Source organism: Megalobrama amblycephala, linkage group LG11 (assembly GCF_018812025.1).
Source record: "Megalobrama amblycephala isolate DHTTF-2021 linkage group LG11, ASM1881202v1, whole genome shotgun sequence".
In the NCBI taxonomy this organism is placed as follows: domain Eukaryota; kingdom Metazoa; phylum Chordata; class Actinopteri; order Cypriniformes; family Xenocyprididae; genus Megalobrama; species Megalobrama amblycephala.
Genome location: NC_063054.1, coordinates 8,954,141 through 8,978,586, shown reverse-complemented (window position 1 = coordinate 8,978,586; position 24,446 = coordinate 8,954,141). Strand labels below are relative to the sequence as shown.

The 24,446-nt window shown below is 40.0% G+C and overlaps 2 protein-coding genes across 7 annotated transcripts in view; both read right to left on the bottom strand.

Annotated features, from left to right (window-relative positions):
* Positions 1 to 15,026, bottom strand: part of LOC125279078 (flavin-containing monooxygenase 5-like) — a 51,899-nt gene extending 36,873 nt beyond the window's left edge. Inside the window, exon 1 of the mRNA XM_048208565.1 lies at positions 14,938 to 15,026. The gene's annotated coding sequence lies outside the window, so the exon portion shown is untranslated. The remainder of the gene's footprint in view (positions 1 to 14,937) is intronic.
* LOC125279080 (flavin-containing monooxygenase 5-like) overlaps positions 1 to 24,446 on the bottom strand; it is a 51,391-nt gene that overhangs the window by 16,366 nt on the left and 10,579 nt on the right. The window contains exons 1-9 of one of the 6 annotated variants that reach the window (XM_048208567.1): positions 14,938 to 15,055; positions 14,284 to 14,435; positions 8,771 to 8,959; positions 8,505 to 8,670; positions 8,150 to 8,292; positions 6,298 to 6,497; positions 5,828 to 6,183; positions 3,998 to 4,070; positions 2,308 to 3,881 (exon numbers count right to left, since the gene is read on the bottom strand). In XM_048208567.1, the coding sequence (XP_048064524.1) occupies positions 3,452 to 3,881; positions 3,998 to 4,070; positions 5,828 to 6,183; positions 6,298 to 6,497; positions 8,150 to 8,292; positions 8,505 to 8,670; positions 8,771 to 8,959; positions 14,284 to 14,415 (1,689 nt within the window). In that variant the 5' untranslated portion in view covers positions 14,416 to 14,435; positions 14,938 to 15,055 and the 3' untranslated portion in view covers positions 2,308 to 3,451. Of the gene's footprint in view, positions 1 to 2,301; positions 3,882 to 3,997; positions 4,071 to 5,827; positions 6,184 to 6,297; positions 6,498 to 8,149; positions 8,293 to 8,504; positions 8,671 to 8,770; positions 8,960 to 14,283; positions 14,436 to 14,937; positions 15,056 to 24,446 lie in introns of those variants that run through there. The other 5 variants (XM_048208572.1, XM_048208573.1, XM_048208569.1 and 2 more) reach the window with 5 other exon arrangements.

Genomic DNA, 24,446 nt, shown 5'->3' with positions numbered 1-24,446 from the left:
TAACTACTGCAACTTTAAGAGCCTTCATGTTTTTGAGCTGTTCATCATCACAAAATGATACTAGTCCTGAAAGGTTTTAAAATAAGTTGTATTATATATGATAATGAATTCCAAGAATTAGGTTAAAGTGCAAATGCAAAACAGAGCTACTCAAAAATTGAATCTGGGATGTCTATGAGATACAAGAAAAAGGTTTGATTCTCAGGAAGTGTGGGATCTTCTTTTGCATTGCCATAATGGCTAAAATCACAGCAGCCCCTCCTGACAGGCCCAGCCAAAAGAACAAACTGAAGGATGAAAGTTCAAGAATGGGCCGTGTCTTCATGGGTTTGGCCACATGCTCCCATTGGGTAAGAATAGCCTGACGGGCACCTCTCCAGTGCCTTGGTCCACTTAGCCGAAACTGGTAGGGAGAACAGGGGCCGAAGAAAACCCTCAGTCCCACAGCAGGGTCCCTCAGGAGGATTTTTTTCTCTGGTATTTATTAGCTGATAGCTGTCATATGTTCTCTGCGTTTGTCCCTGAACTTTTGTTATACTTCATGTTTCCTGTTCTGTCTGCCATCTTTGTAGTCCTTTTGTAGTTTTTCATGTTGTGTTCCACTTGATTGTCTCCTCCAGGTGTGTCTTGTTATCTTGTAATCATGTTAAGCTTGTAATGCAGCCTTCACGTGTAATGGGAATTATTGTAAATATGAGTTTTCTAGCTAAAATTGGACATGAACACCCTCTCAAGTCATATTTACCACTGGGAAACTCTGAGCTAATTTTGATATCCAAGTTCTCGAGTTGGGCGGGCCACAAACTTTAAACATGGCAGAGGGGAGAATGATTGCTGCTGTGACTTGTATTCATTATTAGTTTTTTCCACAACAGCTACATTGCCTTGTCTTGTCGTTAAAGTAGTGCATATTTACACATATGAATAATCATTTGAAGAGTATTGTATGCATTATACACATTGAAAATAGCATGTATTTGAACGAAACACATCAGCAAGCTGACTATCTAGATAGCACAGTGAATGTTTCTATGGCTGTCAATGAATGGGGTGCAAAATATCATTTTGGCTTAAATACGATTTTCTCAATAAATAGACATTCCTAATAAAAATCCAATTCCATGATTCCAGTTCTTTCTCTACAAAGTACATGAATGCAACAAGCTCATAATCATGTCTTCAGAAGTACGCACTCAGAATCTAACTCAAAAATGTTAGATCTGAGCTTTCGCATGTTACCGCTGGTGTTCCCCAAGGTTCAGTCTTGGGGCCTCTTCTATTTATTATTTATTTACTGCCACTTGGACATCTTTTCAGAAAGTTCCTTCACTTTCTCTATCAAGCTGTCTAGCTGAAATTGAAAACTGTTTTTCATTTAATTTCTTTAAACTTAATAGTGATAAAACTGAAGTTCTTCTTGTAGGCACAAAGTCTAATCTGGCAAAAATCTGTGACTATTGACCAGTCAGTAGTTTTTCCATCTTCACAGGTAAAAAGTCTGGGTGTTTTCCTTGATAGCACCTTATCCTTTTTAAAATCACATTAATAATATTATTCGTTCTGCCAATTTTCTTGCTCCCACATGTTACAATAGCTAATTTACTGAATGAATTAGTCAATAGTCTTAATACTTTGATATAGTGATACTTGTTAATATATCCTAATTTAATTGTTTAGTAGTGTTTGTTATATACCTTTTGATTCTACTGTAATCCATTACTCACTGCAAATTTTTCCTCTTTTGATTTTTTTTTCCTTTTGCTGTCAGAACATTGCAATAATATTTAACAAGTTCGTTTGCCCATATAATCTTTAGGGTATTAGATTAGCTAATTTGGCTTGCTGTTGTAACGCGACGGGACTCAGGCAGAGATCCATTTGCAAGCTTTATTAAAAGTAAGCGTGATCCTACAGGTAGGGTCTAAGCAGGGGCAATCAGGAGCACCAAGGGCTAGGCAGAATCATAGTCAGGATACAGGTGATGGTCAGGACAGGCAGATATCATTCACAGGTCAGGAAACAATGCAAAGTCCAAAGGCTGGCAGCAGAGGATAGTAAACGGTACACAGACAGGTAGACAATAAACACAGGGGAACGCTCAGAATTGAACACGGGGTGAATCAAGACTTTGCCATGAGGTGGTGTGTGAGTGAGTCTTAAATAGTCCAGATAATAGGCTACAGGTGTATGTGGCAAATGATGATTGGTGTGGAGTGTGCATGTGACAAGCAGGGAGGATTATGGGAAGTGAAGTCCAGGAACTGACGGTGATCGTGACAGCTGTGTTGTGTGAAGCAGATGACCCAGAAACGAAGGAGCGATTAAACAGAATTTATTAACAGCGTGAGAGCTTATAGTAATGACAAACAGCTGAATCTAATAAGCAATGAAGGCAGAGGGAAAGAGAGGAAATAAGGAGAAAATCAGACCCGGCTCATGACATGCTGTCCACTGAGGAGGGGCTCATGAAGCAGCTTCAACTTGAGCTCTGATATACCCCCCCCCAGTGAATAAATATAGGATATGATTACATAGGGCAAGGTACCTGAGATGAAGGTGGAGTTTGGGGAGGTGGAGGGATGCTGGAACAGCTGAGAGGTAAGCAGCTTCTTATATACTCTGACTGCTGATTGGAAGATTAGATGGGCTAGCTCCTCCCTAAATTACGTTTAGGAACTTCACTTATTATTTAATGGGAAGAGGCAGTTTGGTCATAAAATGAACACATGTTACTCAGTCACTAATTTGTTTATTGGTGGGATGCGCCCCCTTCATTTATATGCTGTTTCTGATCCTGCAGAGACTGAGATCACTAAAGTTTTGTGAATGAATGTAAATTTCTCAGGGAACACAAAAGTTTTGAGGGTTTTCTCTGTGGGGTGCAAAAGTTTTGTGAATAAATGTGAATTTTCTATCAACATTTTGAGAACGAATGTAAATTTCTCAGAGGGCTGCAAAAGTTTTGAAAGCAAATATAAATTTCTCAGAAGTTACCACAAAAGTTTTGAGAACAAATGTAAACAAATGTCTCAGGGGAACAGATCATTTATATAATTAATATTATATTATAATTACATTGTTTTAAATATCAACATGTTTTTCAATATCAACATTGAGTAAATGAACATGCTAAACAGACATGCTAAAAACTGCAGCAGTTGAGAGTGATGCACCATTAATACTTCAAATTTTAACACAACAAGAGTTTGATAGCGCAACATAATTACATACAAAACTGCACATAAAATCAATTATTTTACAATGAAGTTAAATGTTCATTATACACAAATGTTAAGGCACTTTTTGATTCAGTATCAAATATTTTATGTAAGTACTGTGTCAATTATAAAATTTTCATGATGTTGACTACAATTTACCCTAATTGAAGCACACTTCATATGATATTAGATCTCATATAAAGTATGTTAAGTTTCTGATATATATTTCATGATCACTGTGTGTTCACTGGCAATGGTAGAAGAGCCCTGATCGTGTCCAGGAGTGATGAAGGGTCTGCTATGAGCGTGTGCAGAAAGGCCCTGCTGTAATACAGAGCAGACAGCAACGCTGCAACTGACACTGAGAATATGAGTGAATGAGAGGAGCGCTGTGACTGCGGCTCCAGTGCACAGCGTGTTTTCAGAGGCTTGGTGACTCGATCCCACTGAGTCAAGATGGCCTGACGCGCACCTTCCCATTGGCCCGGTCCGTGTAAGCGAAACTGGTATGGGGTACAGGGCCCAAAGATGATATTCAGAGCCAGTCTGGGGTCTGTCAGGAGCAGCTTCAGGATAGAAGGACGGACACCCACTTGTTTCGCCAACTCATCCATGTAGGGGATGTAGTCCACCTGGACAGTGTATCTCTGGGTGGCCACATACCTGCATGACAGTGTGATTAAGAGTCATCAAGATATACTAAAATGACATTTCTACATAACTGTAGAAATTGTATAAATGCTGTGTTATAAAGTCATGTGAGATGATGTGTGGAGAACCTTTGAGCCATTGCTTCCTCTTTTGCTTTAATGTCCTTCAACATTGCACTCATTGGAGGCAGTTTACACAGTCCTAGTGAGTATATCACACTTTGTTATGTACAAAAACACTCTATACTTAATGGTCAGAAAGAATAATAAGAACAGAAAAAATAAGAATATCCTGAAAAATATTTTTAAGTACTATGTCATCATACTGTAACTTTCAGAACCAGAACCAACAAAACAAGACAAACGTCATTGTCTAATTGTCAAAATACTTTGCTTAAAGCAGGCATCTTCAAACTCAGGCCCCGTCCACACGGAGACACATTTCTGTGAATACGCACAAATTTTTTATCGGATAAGCATTTCGTCCACACGTATCCGGCGTTTTCGAAAGGTGAAACCGCTATTTTTTTTAAACCGGGTCCCAGAGTGGAAAAATTGTGTGGACGGGGCAATCCGTATATTTTCTGAAACGATGATGTCATCACCCCATGTGTCGACCCTAGTCAGATGCGCTAACACCACAAAACAGCACCAACAACAGTAATAGCAGACTCTACATGCTTGCGTTCGTGCTGCAGAAGCTACTGAGCCAAAATAAAGCGTTATTTCTAAGATTTTATATAGTTTGTATTCAGCGCGCAAGGTTTATGCGCATGCAAGTCTTCTTTGCTGCTTTAAGTGCATTTCTGTGACAGAATTACAGTGCCACATCATGGTCTGGCATGTATACTACATCATTTTGAGTCATTTCAGTGGTTTCATGTGGACACAGTTATTTTTGAGACGAGGAAAAAAGAAAGATTGGTTTAGGGTAAGCTCCGGCTTCGTGTGGATGTAGCCTCAGTTCTGGAGGGCCACTGTCCTGCAGAGTTTAGCTCCAACCCCAATTAAACACACCTGAACCAGCTAATTAAGGTCTAATTAGGCATACTAGAAATGTCCAGGCAGGTGTGTTGAGACAAGTTGGAGCTAAACACTGCAGAACAGTGGCCCTCCAGGACCGAGTTTGGAGAACCCTGGCTTCAAGGATTAGTTCACTTTAAAATGAAAATTACTCCAAGATTTACTCACCCTCAAGCCATCCTAGGTATATGTTACTTTCTTCTTTCTTTCTATATTAATAAATATCCTGACGCATTTGAGCTTTATAATGGAAGTGAATGGGAATGACAAGTATGAAGCTCAAGAAAGTGCATCCATCCATCATAAACTTTCTCCACACGGCTTTGGGGGGTTAATAAAGGCCTTCTGAAGCTTCCGCCAGACCACCTTCCATATTCAACTTATGAAAAAAGTGTCAGTTATGCTTTTCTTAAGTTAAATACAGAAGGCGGTCTGGCTGAAGCTAGATATTTTCCTCTATAACTTATTAAATATGGATATTTTTCTTATACAAACACACCGCTTCGCTTCAGAAGGCCTTTATTAACCCCTCGGAGCCGTGTGGAGTACGTTTATGATGGATTGGTGCACTTTCTTGAGCTTCATACTTGAATTCATACTCCAGTTCACTTCCATTATAAAGCTCAAATGTGTCAGTATATTTATTAATACAACTCAGATTGTGTTCAACAGAAAGAAGAAAGTCATGTACACCTAGGAAGGTTTGAGGTTAAATAAATCTTGGGGTAACTTTTATTTTAAAGTGAACTGATCCTTTAATTAAATGTCAGAGAAAAAAAAGCTCATGAAAAACAACATTTTAAGAGATAGAAATCTTGAATAATAATATAATTAAGTACAGCTTTGTTGTTCTGAATTGTATGAATATGAAAATGAATATGTATTAAGAACAGCCCTTAGTTTTCTGTGTAGAAGATCAGAATTATGATTTGATACCTTTAAAAACACGTGTGGCCCAGCGCGCTTGCATCTCAGATATGGTCATAATGGCTCCCAGAGGCTGGATCAGACCAATCATAGCTAAAGTTGGGTGCTCTAGTGCTGGGGGATACATGTATTTGTACAGGGATACCTTGTTGTTTGAGACAGAAATTACATGTGAAGACAGGAAGGGGAATGAGAAAGTGTAGCCTGTAGCAAACACCACCAGATCAATGTCATCCTCAACTGTGCCATCCTCAAAAACCACACTTGATCCACAAAACTCTTGTACATTCGGCTTGACCAAGAGGGTACCGGAGAGGATCCGGTTTGGTAAATCATCATTGATCAAGGGATCTTGGTTGAAAACTCTGGGAAATAAACAACAGACATTATATTGTACACTATGAAAAGTTTAATTGCAGCTAAGACAATTTCATGGACCAAAGTCAGCAGAGTCTTGTGTCCTCCAGTGTTCAGAGTACCTGTGCGCAGGCTGGAGCCCATAGAGCTTGTGGTCAAACCGTTTATTTAGTTGTTTCTCTCTCACATTGTTGATAAATCCAACAGGCAACATTTGATTAATCCAAGCACGCATTCTGTTTCTAAACATCATATCTGATGGAAGACCATTGTCTCCAACACGATTTAATATCCAAGATCCCTTTCGGGTGCTCAGATAAACCTGGAATAAAATAAGAAAGGGAAACAATGTGGAATACCAGGGTTTATGCAGGTTTCAGTAAGTCAAATTTAAGACCTTTTTAAGACATTTTAAGACCATAAAGATTGAAATTTAAGACCTACACGACGCATTACCAAAAAATATTCAAATCAAAGAAATTCTGAAAAAATCATTTTATTTCAATGAATTCAGTCATTGAAAAAGCATTAATTTAATTTACAGATAAAGCAATCACATTAGTAACCTTCCACACACATCAATGTGCCAAATGCCCAAAACCTTAGGCCCAAAATGAAAATAGGCTAAAACAAACTTGCCCTCAAATAGAATAGATTTCATCTCATATTTATTTACATTACAAAACAGCATATTAATAGCCTAATAAAGATTGAACAGGCTACTCCAACCCATGTAACAACCAATGTAGCGCACACACACACACACACACACACACACTCACACCAGATAATCCATTTTACATAGATAGATACTTACCTCGGGATAATTAGAGTATCTATCTAACATGGATTATCTGATATATGTATGTGTGTGTGTGTGTGTGTGTGTGTCCCGCACTGTCCCATGAACTGTGAGCCCAGGTACCTCGACTTAACAATTCCATTGTTCCAGAACAATGGTCCTGGTGGTCTGATTTTGGCTTTCATTGAACGTTACGACATACGGCCCGGTAAGAGTACGAATCAATTCCCTCTTTATAAACTCCCCCAATCCAAATCTCGCCATAAGCGATCTTGTTGGGCCCGCAAGAGAACGGCTTCGCGATTACTGAATCAGGGAACATCACTTGGAAGAGATCGCTAATCTCACTGTTGCTATTAAATGAGTAACGTTAGTGTTTGTTTAGTCACCGTGTGTAGTATACAAATCACCTCGGCTTTTGATGTGTCAGTCGCTCCAAAAGTACCCCGAAGGTTGTTCGACGGAGCTGTGATGATATTGCGCTGGAGACCGGAGGAACCAGGCATTGAGGAGGACGACGGCAGTGGTGAGGCTAATTGGCCGAGTCCGCTGAAGGGATTTTGCGGCTAGCTTGTGTTTCTCCGCTCTGGCGTGTGACTCCAGCGCCTTTACACCGCTTCACACCCAGACTCTCTAACTGATTTTTTTTTTGTTTTTGCAAAGTTTGCAGTGAGCCTCGTACCTGGAGCTGGGTACCGCTTGTAACCAACAGCAGAAATCGCTGTGATCTAGCCATGTCTCGTTGAAAGTACACTTTCCCATTTTCCACACGTAGCCGAACTTTAACAAACTCTGAGGAGACGCAGACGTATTTCGCGGGCAGGTATTGCATTTATCACGGGATTTGTAGTTGTATCACCGCGTATACCAACACCAATATACACCAGAAAGAACTACGACTCGCTACTTTTTTGCTACTTTGTAATAACTTTCAGCAGGTAGCGTTTCTGGAAATGGGTAAAAAAATTTAAGACCTGACTAAATGAAATTTAAGACCTCGGATGAAAATCTGGCCGTTTTTAAGACTTTTTAAGGCCTTAAATTTAAAGTTCAGAATTTTAGACTTTTTAAGACTTTTTAAGACCCCGCGGAAACCCTGAATACAGAGGCTTTAATAGGAGTATAATAATTCATATACTATAATCATTTATACAGTCATTGTGGTATATCACCTGTTTGGCCATTCTGCTGAGCTCTACAGCAATATCTCCTCCAGAGTTCCCAATGCCAATCACAACTACCCTCTTCCCTCGCCATTCTTCAGGGGTTTTGTAGTCACGGCTGTGGAAGTATTTCCCCTTAAATGTGTCTATTCCTAAAAAGAGGATTTGAACAATTATCCATTATAATATAACACGTATATATACTTTCTGAAAAACAATGTTTCTGTACAACTGCCTGAGATTCTGCTTAATGCTAAAGTGCTAAATTAAAGTTTACTACGAGTGTCCCAGATTGGCTTTTATTGACTTTACATTGGTGCACTTTGCTCATAGATTCTTTGATTAGTCATCACATGTACTGCACCTGGAAAGTCCTTTAGAGGGAGGTGAGGGTGACAGTGGTGACCGGTGCAGACCATCACAGCATCAAACACCTGCTTCTCTCTCAGACCATCCTTGGACTCTATCTCTACATCCCACTGTCCAGAGTGAGGGAAGTTGGGCCTTGGTGTAACATGAAGGACTTTTGTCTAAGAAACACAAAACATGTGAATCTTTGAAACCCCAAACACCTAAGATAAATATGAGGTACAGTATATTTCTAACTTCACATTTGCTTTCAAGCCAGACCTGGAAACGGATGTGCCGTTTGAGCTGGAAGTGCTCAGCATACATTCGGAAGTAGTCCATGATCAGGGAGTTGTGCATGTAGTTTGGGAAGTGGGCAGGGATTGGGAAATCACTGTAGCACATCATCTCCTTTGAAGTGTTGATAATCAGAGAGTGGTAAATGCTTGCACGATCAGGATCAGGATTTTCCTGAGATGGAAAGACGGTAAACAAACTGCATCAATATCTCACAGCATCTTGTTTATTGATGGTCTGCAATTAACTGTGCCTCAGGGTTCAGTGCTTGGCCCCTTTCTTTTCTTCATATGTACAACTTCAGTGTGCCTGATCTTATAGCATCTGCAGATATTTTGTATAAAGAGCAGTCCAGGGACATTCCAGTGCGGCAATGAAGCGCAGCTTCTTGTTCCTGCATTTTCAGGGAACAGGGTTACAGTGAAGTAACCCGGGGCTTTCCCTTTCAAAAGCTACACTCAAGCTGCGCTTTATCAGCACTATGGGAATGAGAATACACTTTGAGAGTGACCGTATGCAAGTTCGAGAGAGGAACCTTAGGCAGATAGTCAGGATGAGGATGCAAAATAGCTTTCACCATTCCTGGAGCAAAGTCTAAACAGGATGGCACAATGGACAGAGCCTACAAGTCCCCATTTCTTTAATAGAAGTTATAACCATTAAGAAAAACATTTTCAGAGTTAACAGCTTGTCAGAAACTGACTCTAATGGTTCAGTGGGGGTCTCAACCAGGCTCTCTAGGACTATTGCTAGGATCCTGGTTCTAACCTGGGGCCTCAGCCGCCTAGCTCCTCGAACAAAGTGAGAGAGCAGGATATGCTTGCCCAAAGGCACCCCGTCAATCAGAGCATGACAAGCTGAGAGAGCGGCACCCTGAGAGTGGCGGAGCATATACCTGTTGATAATTTTTTCCTGCAGGAAGTCCAGAACTGTAGCAATCTGGCAATTAACTGGATCTGCATTGTGTGGAGTACACCATCTTTCAAAGACACCCCATTTGTTGGCATAATTTGATCTAGTGGAGGGAGTCCTAGCATTTAAAAATAACATCAGGTGAAAGCCCTGTGTCCCTCAGGGGCCAAACATAAAGGTTTCTACATCTCCGGTTGGGAATGAAATACTGTCCCCTGCACCTGAGACAGAAGGTCCCTCCTCTTCGGTATCGCCAATGGCGAGCCGTCGAGGAGAGATATTATCTCCAAGAACCATATTCTGTTCAGCCAACGCGGCGCTATCAGTAAGACGCAAATTTGGCTAGAGGGAACTCCTGGGGGCATAGAAACCGGAGGAAACGCATACAGGCGCATTCTGGGCCACGTATGGCATCACATCCAGACCCAGGGGGAGATGGGTGACTCAGAAAGAAGTAGAGTGGACATTGCGTTGCCTATTGAAGGGCAGGTTAGGTCCATCTCTCTTTCATAAAATCTTTACCAGATTTGTTTCACTACCTCGGGTGGAGTTTCTACTCCCCCATTGGTATGCTGGTCTGGACAGTAAATCTGCTCCCACATTGAGATATCTGGGGATATCAATCACCCTGAGGGACAGAAACTTGTCCAGAGCCCAGAGCAGAATACCCAGAGCCCAGAGCAGAATTACTGCACTACCCTGTTTAGACGTCGCAAATGCATTCCACCCTGGCGATTTGTATTAGAGGCTACCGCAGTAATGTCCACCCGCACATGATGAGCTAGTATGACATCTCTGTATTGTAATGCCATCTCTTGTGACTGTGCTAGTATTAGCCAGTCGTCTATGTAATTCAAAATGCGCATGCCTTGGAGTCGCAATTGAGCCAGTGCTGCATCCATGCATTTTGTGCTGGGTGATAGGGCTAGGCCGAATGGATAGGCCGATATTGGTAAGCTTTGCACCCAAAAGCAAACCTCAGGAACCTCCTGTGTTGTGGCAATATTTCTATGTGAAAATATGTGTCCTTGAGACATGTTGAACCAACTGTGATGCTGGATTGCGACACGATCATCTTTACGGTTAACATCTTGAACTTGAGAGCTTTGACTGAATGGTTTAAGCCTTGAAGATCTAAAAATTGGATGCAACCCTTCATCCTTCTTGGGAACTAAGAAGTATCTGCTGTAGTAACCTGACACTCTCTCTAGAGGGGAAACATGCACTATGGCCATTTTCTCCAGAAGATATTGCAGTGAAGTCGCTTGCCCCGGTTTCATGGTAGTGGAGACCACACCGTTAAAACACAGAGAATGACGAATAAATTAGATTCTGTATCCTTTTTCTACTGTCTTTAAAACACACGTAGAAATCCCTGGCAGTAGTTTCCACGCTGCCAAGTTTTCTGAAATGGGCACTAATTTTGATACTTCCCTTAGAGGGGATGTTAGTTAACAGAACAGCTAACATTTCGCTATAAACTGTTGCCCCCTGAAGAACCAGAGGTGGCAGGGAAGGAAGGTTTATGTGGAGATATTGAGAAGGGGTGGGTGTTAGATACTATGAGGCTGCTGAGCGTGACGAGCCGGTCCCCAGTTTTTACAAGGGGAAGCGCAACTTGCCACAGTCTGCTTTTGAGCCTTTCTTCAGCAGGTTAGCCTGGTCCACATACAACACTGCCATAGTGTGCAGAGCAGTACCAGTCTGACACACTAATCGAAATGCCTTCTCACCAGTATGGATGTTATTATGCATAATTTGGTGTGGAGTGCTGTCTCTTTAAGTGACGATGAGCTCCAGAGAAGAGATAGCTGGAGCATCATTGTATAATCACACACACTTGCACCCACGATAGTCAAATAAGTTGACATTGAGGGCACAAAGGCACACGAAAAATAAGGTTGAACAACTTAACATCATGGAGGACCTATATTATTTTGCTTATAGCAAAATAAAATAAAATTATGTAATAATTTTATTTTAACCTGGAGAACAGAAATGTTCTCTGGAGTTTGAATATCAAAAGTTATCAAAAAAAAGTCAAAATTTTGGTTCACGGTCACCAAGGGCGCCAAAACGTACGATATGTGTGGAGTCACTTCTACTGAAATTGCTATAACTCAAGAAAGAAATGAGACAGGTGCACCAAACTTGGTTCACCTGTGTACGGGCTCAATCGTTGGTCACGATGAAAAAAAATGCGTTGATTGGACACTAGGTGGCGCTATAACTTGAAAAAAACTTAAACAGCTGTAACTATGCAACCGTTAGTCCGATCGACTTGAAATTTGGTGTGCAGTGTCTTGGACCAAGGGGGGATGACAGCCTATGAGGACATTGGTGTACCCCGAAAAACATGGCCGCCATCGGCCAATGAAATTTGAGCACCTATTAGACATGGTTAACGGAGGCCAATCGGAATGAAACTCGGTGGGCATGTTCAAATCATGGCCCTAGAGGTCTGTAAGAATTTTGAAAGAAATCAGCCACAAGTTGGCGCTAATGAGTGTTACGCCTCAACAATCACGTGGTTTTTCAAAGATCCACACAATATGCATATCATTTGATAGATCTCCTCATGCTGAACAACTTTGCCTCAAGAACCAATGCTGTCAATCAAACTGTTAATTAATTATTCGTGAATGTTTGAAAAATGTACTTTTGCGATCTATTCCTAGGATTTTCACCACCTCAGTTTTTTTCTTACCAGTGTGAAAGAGACTCAAAATACTCTGTCAATGTTGCACATACAATTATGAGTTATACACCATTTTAATCTGTGGAATATCTTCTTTTATTTCTGTACACTCAGAGTAAAAACAAAATGTTGTGCTTTTTGCAAAATAAAGAAAACTAACATGATGCTTGATCTCTCGTCTCCCTCTGAACGAACTCCAATCTGATAGTTCTCAGAAAATGAACTGTAACTTAGTGAATACTAATCACAAAAAATTAGACTTATGTCTAAAAAAACGTTGAAATGTCAGGTTTTAAATTGTGTAAGTCAAATCGAAAACAAAAATTCTGTGTTTATGTAATCTGTATGAAAAGAGAGCCATGTCAGAAGTCTGTGATTCAGCTCATTATCCGCTAATGCGGCCACGCACACGGAGCCAGCGCTATTCAGACGCAAATTCTGAGGCAATACATGTATACATCGTCGCAATCGTGTATTTTTTTGGTTTAAAGTGTTTATCTGGATGTTATAGCGATCTCTGGCCTCTGTTAGTTCCTGGAGAGTCACATGGTTGTTCTTCTTTAAGGAGGCATTTGTGGACTAAAGGTGCACAGAGCGCCCTCCGGCTGCAAGTATGAATTGAAAACACAGTATCCAGCGCTCACAGTGATGACAATAAATATTGAATAAATATTACTCCTCTGTATAGAAAATTGACATAAACATATGAGAATCCATCAATATTCTCCAAATGTGCATGCTTTTAAGCTAAAAGGCTATATGAAATGCCATAGAGGTAACGTAATTGTTCAGACACTTTATTTTAAATTGTAATAATATTTCACAGTATTGCTGTTTTTTCTGTATGTTTGATATACACCATGATGAGCTTGAGACATGATCACAGAGGGTTTTTTCACAGCCTATCTGACTGAAAGGCCTCATTAATATGCAAGTCATTACAACTCATTATGCGATTCTTTTGTCTTCTCAGGTGTAAATGACCCATTATTCATGATGATTCATGCCGCCACGCATACTGTGTTTTCTTGACAAAAAGTGTCTTACAAAAACTAAATCAATATATTGTTATAAATGAATGAGTAGGCAGCATAATTTTTACATTATTCTGAAGCAAAAACTCTAGTCTACAACCTCCAATACCCAGAAGTCTTGTGAACACAGATTTAATATATATTTTTTGGCTTTATTTCAGTGACTTAAGTTTTTAGTTTTTTCAATAACCAAGCATAAACGTTATTCCTTCAAAAACACAAATATGTACATACATGTTCCTCACATATTATGGTAGCCTAGTTTGTGCTGAATGCAGTGTAATGACACTTTTTCCATTAATATGTTTATGAACAACTGAAAAAAGCACAAATGTCAGGGCATGTCAAAACTTCTCCATGGCCCCAAAAATCCTCAGACCCCAGAGGGTTAAAAACCATATATTTTCAATGGTAAATTGCCTGTTTTGGCTTAAAATTATCAGTTCCTTCTATGATTTAGGTGGTTACATGCTTGATAAATAAAATGTAATATATTTTTATGCATATGTGCTTAAAGACGTTAAATGCTTGAACCCCGGTAATGCTGCTTGCAGCTTTAATTCTGTGTTGTCATCATTAAGGTTGGATTTCAGCTTTAATGTATGTTTTGTTTTAACAAAGCAGCTGATATTGCCATAGAAACTAGTGGACTGCCGACTCGCTTTCACCACAAAATGGCGGAAATGCAGGGCTACTGCTGGGCGCCAGTGTTGCAATGGAACGTTCTTTTGAGTGTCGCTTCTAGTGTATATTCTTTGACATGGCTTTACACATATTCACAGCTGGTCACGATTAAGACATTCCCATAGCGCTGATAAAGCACAGCTTGAGTGTAGATTTGAAAGGGAACTCACCTTAAACCTCCAAAGACCTCCAATGTCATCACTGGTCTCAAAACACACTGGCTCCAGGCCTTCATCCAGGCAGCATTTGATGCAGGTCAGCCCAGAGGCTCCAGCACCAATCACAGCAACACGTTTAGCCATGATGATACACAACTGTCAGACTTAAGGCAGATGCAGATGATAGAAAAATATAAAAATAAAAATATAAAAATATAATATATATTTTTTGGCATTTTCCAAAGCATAAAAGTGTCCATTAGGGTTATTTCCATCACATCTAAAATTATGCATAGCATTTTGTTGTAGAAATTAGTTTTGAAACATTTTTGTTTTGTTTGTTACAATTATGAGTCATTCCAAAAACAGAGCCTTGAGCAATAAAGATGAGATTTTTTTCTGAATATTTCACTATTAATTTGATACGAAGAATGACGTGATGCGATATTATTCAAATGTCTAAGAGAGCGCACTGTGGATTTATAAACAAAAGAAATCTTGATTTTAAACCGCAAACTATCTTTACTGCGGTGTGTAACCGTGAAATCGACTTGTTAAAGCTCTGACAAGAAGAAAACATACGGAAAAACAAATCCTGTCAGACTTGTCATGTTAGCAATGGAGTGATATTTGTGTCAATAAAAAGTTTGTGGCGAACCAACTTACCTAGTGCCTAGTGTGAAGCAGTGATGAAGTTTATAGATGCTGCAGCTGGTCTCTCCACACAAACACTTCACCGCACCCCTCGATCCCTGCTTATATGTAAAAGAGGCGGAGATTCATGGCCGTCACTCTTGTCAATAAATATGTTGGATCACACCTCTACAAACTAGGGTAGAGTGGGGTAAAAATTAAAGTAATTATTAATACATTACATTAAAAAAAGATAAATTAAATTAATTAAAAAATACATTTAAAACAGCACCTCGTACATATTCTGTGATTGTTTCGGAACAGCCTAGTCCGTTTCACAGAGAGGAAAAAAATAAGACAAACAGTCTTTGAGGGGGGTGTTTTCCCCCACCCTACGCTACTTTTTTTTTTTTTTTTTTTTGTAGACCTGTATAGATGCATGGAAATTATATTTGGGTTTTCTTCAAATTTTATCACTTTCACATCCCAAGAAATACATTTTTTTGTTTTACGAATGTCATATTAAAATGGTTGGAGACATGTTCACCATGCTTTCTTTTATTAAAATATTAAATTAAAATAACAATTTTAATTTAAACATTGATAACGACTGCAACAACTATAACTACAGCAACTATAAGAGCCTTCATCTTTTTGAGCTGTTCATCATCACAAAATGATACTAGTCCTGCCAGACTCTGGCTTCTCCAATGACCAAGAAGCTAATGCTTAATTTTAATTTCCTTCAAATATTAAAGGTTTTAAAATAAGTTGTATTATAAATTATAATGTATTACAACAATTAGGTTAATGAGAAAATTCAAAACAGAGCTACTCAAAAACTGAATCTGGGATGTCTATGAGATCAGTGGCATAACTTTGTTTTAAAAAGTGGATGGGACAGTGGTGGATCCAAAATGGTAAATATTCATATTCATGCATTTTATTCATATTTTATGTTAATCATTTATGGCTTATGATTTATCAGTATTATTTTGATTTCATATATTCATGTACTCCTACTCCATATATTAATCCTCATCATATTTTCAAGTATTTACTCTTTATTGTACCCTTTATGGTTATTATGCTTTTATATTTAAGAGTATGTATGCTTGTTATATTAACTTGTTTTTCAAAGTGTTCTAAAGTAACAGATCATGTTGACAGGTGTGGTTAGATATTGGACATCTGCCAAGTATTGCAGAAGCGATGTTTTCATAATTAGTTGAACTCAATGTACTTTTAGAACTCTATGTACTTTTATATATATAAAAAAAAGTACATGTACTTACAAGTACATGTACTCAATGTACTTTTATATCAAAATATGTCTTTCTATTTCTGCTGACATGTGATAATGTAAGATCTGCAAATTAGGGGTCAAAACAACCCCTATATCTATTTTCAATTATTTTTGACATCTGACCAGTCTAATAAAATAATAAAATAAATCCATTTGAACTTTTCTTATTAGACCAAAACACAAGTTTGAGTGGGATGTAAGTTTCCCTATGCTTATGGTATAAAATGGACTGAGTCTTTGATAGTTTAGCTTTTCCTTTGCTTTTCTTTGGTCTCCTGCTTTTTCTCTTCTATCTCTCATTTCATTCTGCAAATGTGGAAGAGAGAGGCTGGTAGGGATTGATGAGTCCAGTATAGAGTTCTCAAAAAGCTGGGGAGTAGCATTGTTAATGATGAACTCTTTCTCAGTGACTGACGGGCGGGTGGGTGGGGCTTCTGTCCTGCTCGACCTCCTCGACGCCTACTCCCTCAACGATGGATGGGACCCCCGACTCGAACTTCTCTGCTGGAAACACCTCAGGCTCCGGGATGATGTCAAGCTCGGTCGCTCCTCCTGGCGCGGGCTCTTACATCACGGTGGGATCGTCGTTTCCATCTGCAGTGGGTCTCTGGTTGGGAACTGGGTTCGGCGGGGTTCTGGATTGGGGCTGCTTGAACTCCAAGCATTTAAAGGGATAGTTCACCCAAAAATGAAAATTTGATGTTCATCTGCTTACCCCCAGCGCATGCAAGATGTAGGTGACTTTGTTTCTTCAGTAGAACACAAATGATGATTTTTAACTCCAACCGCTGCCGTCTGTCAGTCAAATAATGCTAGTGGATGGGAACTTCTACTATAAGAGTAAATAAAACTTGCATAGACAAGTCCAAATTAAACCCTGTGGCTCGTGACTACACATTGATGTCCTAAGACACGAAACGATCAGTTTGTGCGAGAAACCGAACAGTATTTATATCATTTTGTACCTCTAAAACACCACTATGTCCAACAGCGTTCAGCATTCGCTTAGTGAGGTCTGATCAAGCTCTGACAATGGCAGTGATGTCTAGCACTTATTGAAATATGCGCGAGACATCACTGCTGTTGTCAGAGCGCGATCAGACCTCACTAAATGAGTGCTGAATGCAGTTGGACATAGTGGTGTTTTAGAGGTAAAAAATGATATAAATACTGTTCGGTTTCTCACACAAACCGATCGTTTCGTGTCTTAGGACTTGTCTATGCAAGTTTTATTTACTCTTATAGTAGAAGTTCCCGTCCACTAGCATTATTTGACTGACAGACGGCCCTTTAAGCATGGCCTCCTTCCAGTTCAAGCCGGTGGTATCTGGGAGATTGCAAGGTCCATTGTAGTTCGCCCCGATCCAGAACATCTTCCTCAGTTCCTCATCCTCCAGCTGGCTGTTGATGGCAAAAAGGAAAAATTGTGAAGAAAAAAACAAACAAAAAAACATGGCTCTCCTGAGGCATATTGATGAATTTGGCCCATTCATCCACTTAGGGCAGTCAGTTATTCTGTTACAAATTAGCGGTGTACAATCACACATTACGAGGAATATAAGATCAGGAGTCAGACTTTACTAGGTAATCCAATGGAACATACAGGAGATACACACACTAGCAACATAAGATAACTGACAAAGACAAGTGAGTAAGGTGACTGTTTATATAGTGAGTCCAGATAAGTAATAATGATGATGATTGACTTCAGGTGCGGGTGATGGTGATGACGTGCAGGTGCAGGACAGAGGGGATGCTGGGAAATGTAGTACAGGAACCGGTGACTGTAACAATACTGGGTCATGACCTATTCTATTGTAGCCTATGAAGTCCTTGCAAGGCACTAAAATGCTAAATAACGTTTTAAATTTCCTACATAAATCAATCTTGTCAGAGTGGGTGTCAAACTAGAGCAGTACATCAGCAATTTTTTTTTTTTTTTTTTTGTATGTGGATGTCCGTCTCATAAAGTTAGACTGGATTATTTTGTAAAAAGGCTTACAAATTCAACTAATGGCTATTTGCCACTATTTCCTCCAAGTCACTTTTAGAAATAAAAATATTAGTTAGTTTTGAACCATATTCCTGTTCTGCTCTGTTCTGTCCCAGCTGTGTTAGATCGAGTGTGCTGCTATCTTTAAAGTATTGCGTTCCAAATTTGTAGTGATATGATATGTACAACTGTATTTAGATAATTCTGCTGAAGAGTTTTTTTTTTCTTTATTATTATTTTATTTATGCATTGTCTCAGATAGGTTAAAGGTTAAAGAAAGAGGAAGCTGACACTTCTGAGGGCTGGCAATGAAAAGACTGAGTTAATGCAGAAACAACAACGAAAACAACCTGCCATGACATGCAGAGAGAGAAAGACGGCTGCATTCAGAGTCAACCTCATGCTCCACCTGGTCCTAATCATAGACTGAGAGACCCAACGCACTGGATGAAGAAAGACACTAAAACCACCAAACAGGCTCAACTGACAGATGATACGAGTGGGGGACTTCCATCTCATGTGTGTGTGCAGGTAATGCATATAACAGTGATCACTACAGAGAATGCACAACTTACAAATTGGCAAAATTCACTCATCTCTTAGCAGTTCTTTATTTTGTTAACCTACTGCACTTTTCTTTCAATAAGCAGTCCAACCCTTTATGAAATGGAAGTTAAGTGTTTTCTTGACTCACGTTCAGTTAAAACTGGGTTTGGACTTAGTTAGAGGTCATTGCATTCACAAACTAGGAGTAATGTTGTGCAATGAAGAGAGTTTAGACTCTGCTCTCAGGACAGACACTTATGTTACAGAGACTTCTCTTAAATAGAAAAAGTCCAGGGGAAGTTCGGGGTCGGGTTCTTTTAGTGGCCCTCGTCTGACCAGCCTGGTGAAGGTTTCCAGTTAATATTAGCTGGGGTTAAAGAGGTATTCGTGACTTGGTTTATATTGGAAGTTTTCTTTTATTATTTCATTTCAATTTTGATGTAACCATTTTGTATTTTTTTTTAGATTTTGTAATGAGTCTATCAAGACTCAACTGGGGGATTTGTGGATCCAAAATGGTCAATATTCATATTCATGCAATTTATTCATATTTTATGTTAATCATTTATGGCTTATGATTTATCAGTATTACTTTTGATTTCATATATTCATGTACTCCTACTCCATATATTAATCCTCATCATATTTTCAAGTATTTACTTTTTATTGTACCCTTTATGGTTTTTATGATTTTTATATTTAAGGGTATGTATGCTTGTTATATTCACTTGTTTTTCAAAGTGTTCTAATGTAACAGATCATGTTGACAGGTGTGGTTAGATATTGGAAATCTGCCAAGTATTGCAGAAGCGATGTTTTCATAATTAGTTGAACTCAATGTACTTTTAGAACTCTATGTACTTTTATTTATATATATATATATATATATATATATATATATATATATATATAAGTACATGTACTTACAAGTACATGTACTCGATGTACTTTTATATCAAAATATGTCTGTTTCTATTTCTGCTGACATGATAATGTAAGATCTGCAAAATAGGGGTCAAAACAACCCCTATATCTATTTTCATCTATTTTTGACATCTGACCAGTCTATGACATAATGGATAAATCCATTTGAACTTTTCTTATTAGACCAAAACACAAGTTTGAGTAGGATGTAAGTTTCCCTACGCTTATGGTATGAAACGGACTGAGTCTTTGACAGTTTAGCTTTTCCTTTGCTTTTCTTTGCTCTCCTGCTTCTTCTCTTCTAGCTCTCATTTCATTCTGCAAATGTCTTAATTTTGTTCCTTCTTTCTGTATATTCTGATCTTCATCTATTAGATAAAACACTCTAGATTTTGTTATTAACTATTAATTACTTAATGAATGTTTTAATTTTTAATTAATAAATATATGCTTTATTCAAATTTAATCTCTGACATAATCATTGCTGGACTGCCTGGATCTCATTTTCTCAAGTTTTTGCATCAGTTTTGGCATTTCTGCCCAGTTCTTCACGACCCGTCACTTTTCATAATGCACCGCAAGGTTTAACAGAGGGGAGTAATATCCTTTGTCCACTGTTTTCTAATTGCTTGAGCCTTGAAGCTATGTGCCTGTGGACCTGGGTCTTTCAATTTGGCTACAGACAAAGAAAGAACCACGAGTCCAGGCCTCTGCCGAATCTTTGAATAACTGGTGTTCAAATTGAATTAATCAGTTTTATTCTGGAGTATTCTGTGTCAGTCGGGCAGAGTGCATATCGTTAACATAGCTTTCTGTTTGCGAGAGTGACTGCCATTTGATACCAATACCTACTTAGGGCTATTTTTGGGTGAGACTATGTCTGTAGGTTATTGAAAGTCTGTTTCGTCAACTCGCGTGTAAGGTGGAAGCTTCTGTTGAGGGCTCAGCAACTACAATAACAGGAGACTGGCCTTGCTTGATATAAGATCAAGAGTCAGACTTTACTAGGTAATCCAATGGAACATACAGGAACACAGGAGATACACACACTAGCAACGTAAGATAACCGACAAAGACAAGTGAGTAAGGTGACCATTTATATAGTGAGTCCAGAAAAGTAATAATGATGATGATTTATTTCAGGTGCGGTGATGGTGATGACGTGCAGGTGCAGGACAGAGGGGATGCTGAGAAATGTAGTGCAGGAACCGGTGACTGTAACAGTACTCGTGCCGTAGAGGAATATCCAAAGGGGAAGGCCGGAGGGGGTTCAAGAGGTGGACGGTGAAGCTGGAGGATGAGCCAGATGGACATCCAGTCCCCAACCAGGATGATGGACATCGGCGGCGACACTGAAGGTAGGAGGAATGGTGGTGAAGGCGTCAGCGCCACCTTGGGGACGAGCAAAGGTGGCAGTTCGAAGGCGACGACCGCGACGGAGCCACAGCGACGACCATCCGAGGAGGATGCAGGGATCCTGAGGGCTGAGGTGTAGCTGGAGTGACCGAGGGTGGCGGCGGAGCCTGAGGGAGGGCGGAGCTAGCTGGAGCAGTTGGGGTGGAGGGCCGGAGAGCAACGGACGGCCCGCAGGTCCATTGCGTAGGTGATGTGAAGTCTGAACCAGGTGAAGCCGACGGTCCGAGGCAGCTCCGCGAAGCCGACGGCTCGAAGGTCCCAGCAGACGGTGAGGGAGGGAGGAGCATAGGTGAAGGAGGGTTGAGGAGGAGAGACGAGAACAGATGCTGGAGGCAGAGCCACGGGATCCTTAAGCCCCGGAGGAGATGGCTCACAGTAGTCCCGCGATGTAACCACGTCACTGAGAGGAGGTGATGGTGGTGGTGTAGCGGGACTCTGATGGGTGACAGCTCGAACAGGACAGCAGACTTGGTTGGGGTCAGGGAAGAAGGCTGGGATGGAGATTCAATAAATATTTCCAAGAGAGGATGTGGAAGAGGCTGGTAGGGATTGATGATCCAGTATAGAGTTCTCAAAAAGCTGGGGAGTAGCATTGTTAATGATGAACTCACTCTCAGTGATGGGCGGGGCTTCTGTCCTGCTCATCGTCCTCTACACCTACTCCCTCGATGATGGATGGGATCCCCGACTCGAACTTCTCTGCTGGAAACACCTCAGGCTCCGGGATGATGTCAAGCACGGTCACTCCTCCTGGCGCTCCGCCTCGTCGTCTCCATCTGCAGTGGGTCTCTGGTTGGGAACTGGGTTCGGCGGGGTTCCGGATTGGGGCCGCTTGACCTCCAAGCATTTAAGCATGGCCTCCTTCCAGTTCAAGCTAGTGGTATCTGGGAGATTGCAAGGTCTATTGTAGTTTGCCCCAATCCAGAACATCTTCCTCAATTCCTCATCCTCCAGCTGACTGTTGATGGCAAAAAGAAAAAATTGTGAAGAAAAAACAAAAAAATCATGGCTGTCCTGAGCCATATTGATGAATTTGGCCCATTCATCCATTTAGGGCAGTCGATTATTCTGTTACAAATTAGCAGTGTACAATCACACATGACAAGGAATATAAGATCAAGAGTCAGACTTTACTAGGTAATCCAATGGAACATACAGGAGATACACACACTAACAACATAAGATAACCAACAAAAACAAGTGAGTAAGGTGACTGTTTATATAGTGAGTCCAGATAAGTAATAATGATGATGATTGACTTCAGGTGTGGTTGATGATGATGACGTGCAGGTGCAGGACAGAGGGGATGCTGGGAAATGTAGTGCAGGAACCGGTGACTGTAACAATACTGGGTCATGACCTATTCTATTGTAGCCTATAGTGAAGTCCTTGCAAGGCACTAAAATGCTAAATAACGTTTTAAATTTCCTACATAAATCGATCTTGTCAGAATGGGTATCAAAACAGAGCAGTACATCAGCATGTTTTTTTTTTTTTTTTTTTGTACGTGGATGTCCGTCTCATAAAGGTAGAATGGATTGGATTGTAAAAAGGCTTACAAATTCAACTAATGGCTATTTGCCATTATTTCCTCCAAGTCACTTTGATGAGGTGAAGTTAGTTTTGAACCATATTCCTGTTCTGCTCAGTTCTGTCCCAGCTGTGTTAGATGCATAACCTGATTTTGCTGAGTTCAACATGTTCCTGGGGTCAACAAGTTTACAGATTATGTCAAGTTTAGGCTTAAAATCATGAATTGTGCTTTTACATAAGTGTTATTCATCTATCATTTCCCTCTGATTTTTGGGATAACTTATGGGTAGGGTTACGTTTAAGGGTAGGAATAGGGTTAAGACTAAATTTTCAGACTGGAATGTTGTTCCAGGATCAACAAAATATGTTGACCCAGGAACGCATCTAACTCAGCAAAATCAGGACATGCCAAGTGCTGCAGACGCGACGATTTCGGAATTAGTTGCTCATTTGAACTCGATGTACTTTTATAGCAAAATACATCAGCACCTCTAGTTGATTATCAATTTGTGTTAATAATAGGCGATCTGGCGCTGGGATCCCAGATAGCAAGGTGACATTGATTCAATGTTGAAATTCCATCAGAATCATCATTTTGGTTGAGATTGAAAATTCAATGCTAAATAATACTGAATCAATGTTGAAATTTCAATGCTTTCCAGTGCTGAAAAAGACAACACTGAATCAACATTGATACTTCAATGCTTTTCCGTGTTGAAAAGTACGAACATTGAATCAATGTTGATATTTGGTCAGCTCAATTTCCCCATGTCAATCCATCTGTCCCCTCATTCAACACTTTATTCACATTAGCATTCATCCTCCCCATGACCCTTCCTTCCTTCTTCCGCGAAGCCCGCATAGATGCAGGCTCCGCACACTTTAACTACGGCTGCTCTATCAAGCAGACAACGGATGGGAGGAGATTTCGCTCAAGAGCAACTGGTGATGACATGGCTGAGAAGAAAATATTTAAGTGTAGGTATCATTACGGTTTTTATAACCTAGGTGTACATTTTACCAGTACATTGTACCAAACAATATGGTCATTGACCAGTGGTTGATATCTCAAACATAATAATAGCACGTTGAATAATACGATCGCATTATGATTCATTAAATAAATAGAACCGGATGTCAGGGCTTTACTGAGTCATATGTAAACCTAGTATTTATATTTAAACCTGTAAATTCATCTGAAACTCACGCACATGTTTATTATGTGTTAAAATTGTAATCTTAGTTCAAATGGAACATTATGTATTATTACAACTGTAGCCTATACATTATTTAAATAAGCATGTATATATTGTCTAATGGCCAGGTGGCATAAGCAAAAGCAGGCTGTGTAGTTGACATGGAGATAATATTTTGCAAAAGAAAAGAAACCTGTTCTCGATGCTAAATATTATAATATTTGTATAAGATATTTGTGATATTTATCTAATAAAGGGACTTTTCTACTATGATGTTGGAGCGCAAAAATATGATTTCTCTGCATGGCAAGCCATCTCGCAAACACAATGGTAAAAACAACAACAACAATAGGCAGCATATTCCCAGAACCTGCAGCTCCTGTCAAAAAACAACCAGACCGTTATTTCCAGTGTGACGATCGAGTCTGTCCCAAAAATACCTCTCAATGCGCCCTCGTGGACTCGCGCCAAGGGCCCTATAGGTCTGCACTACATGACGTCACCAAAGTGTGGACTCTGAGGAAGTCCACAAGTCCGGAGTGTGCCATTTGGGACAGGGCCTCTATAGAGGGTATGCACGTGACGTCACCGTCGACCGTTAGGACTGCGGTCACGCCCACTGAGTGGC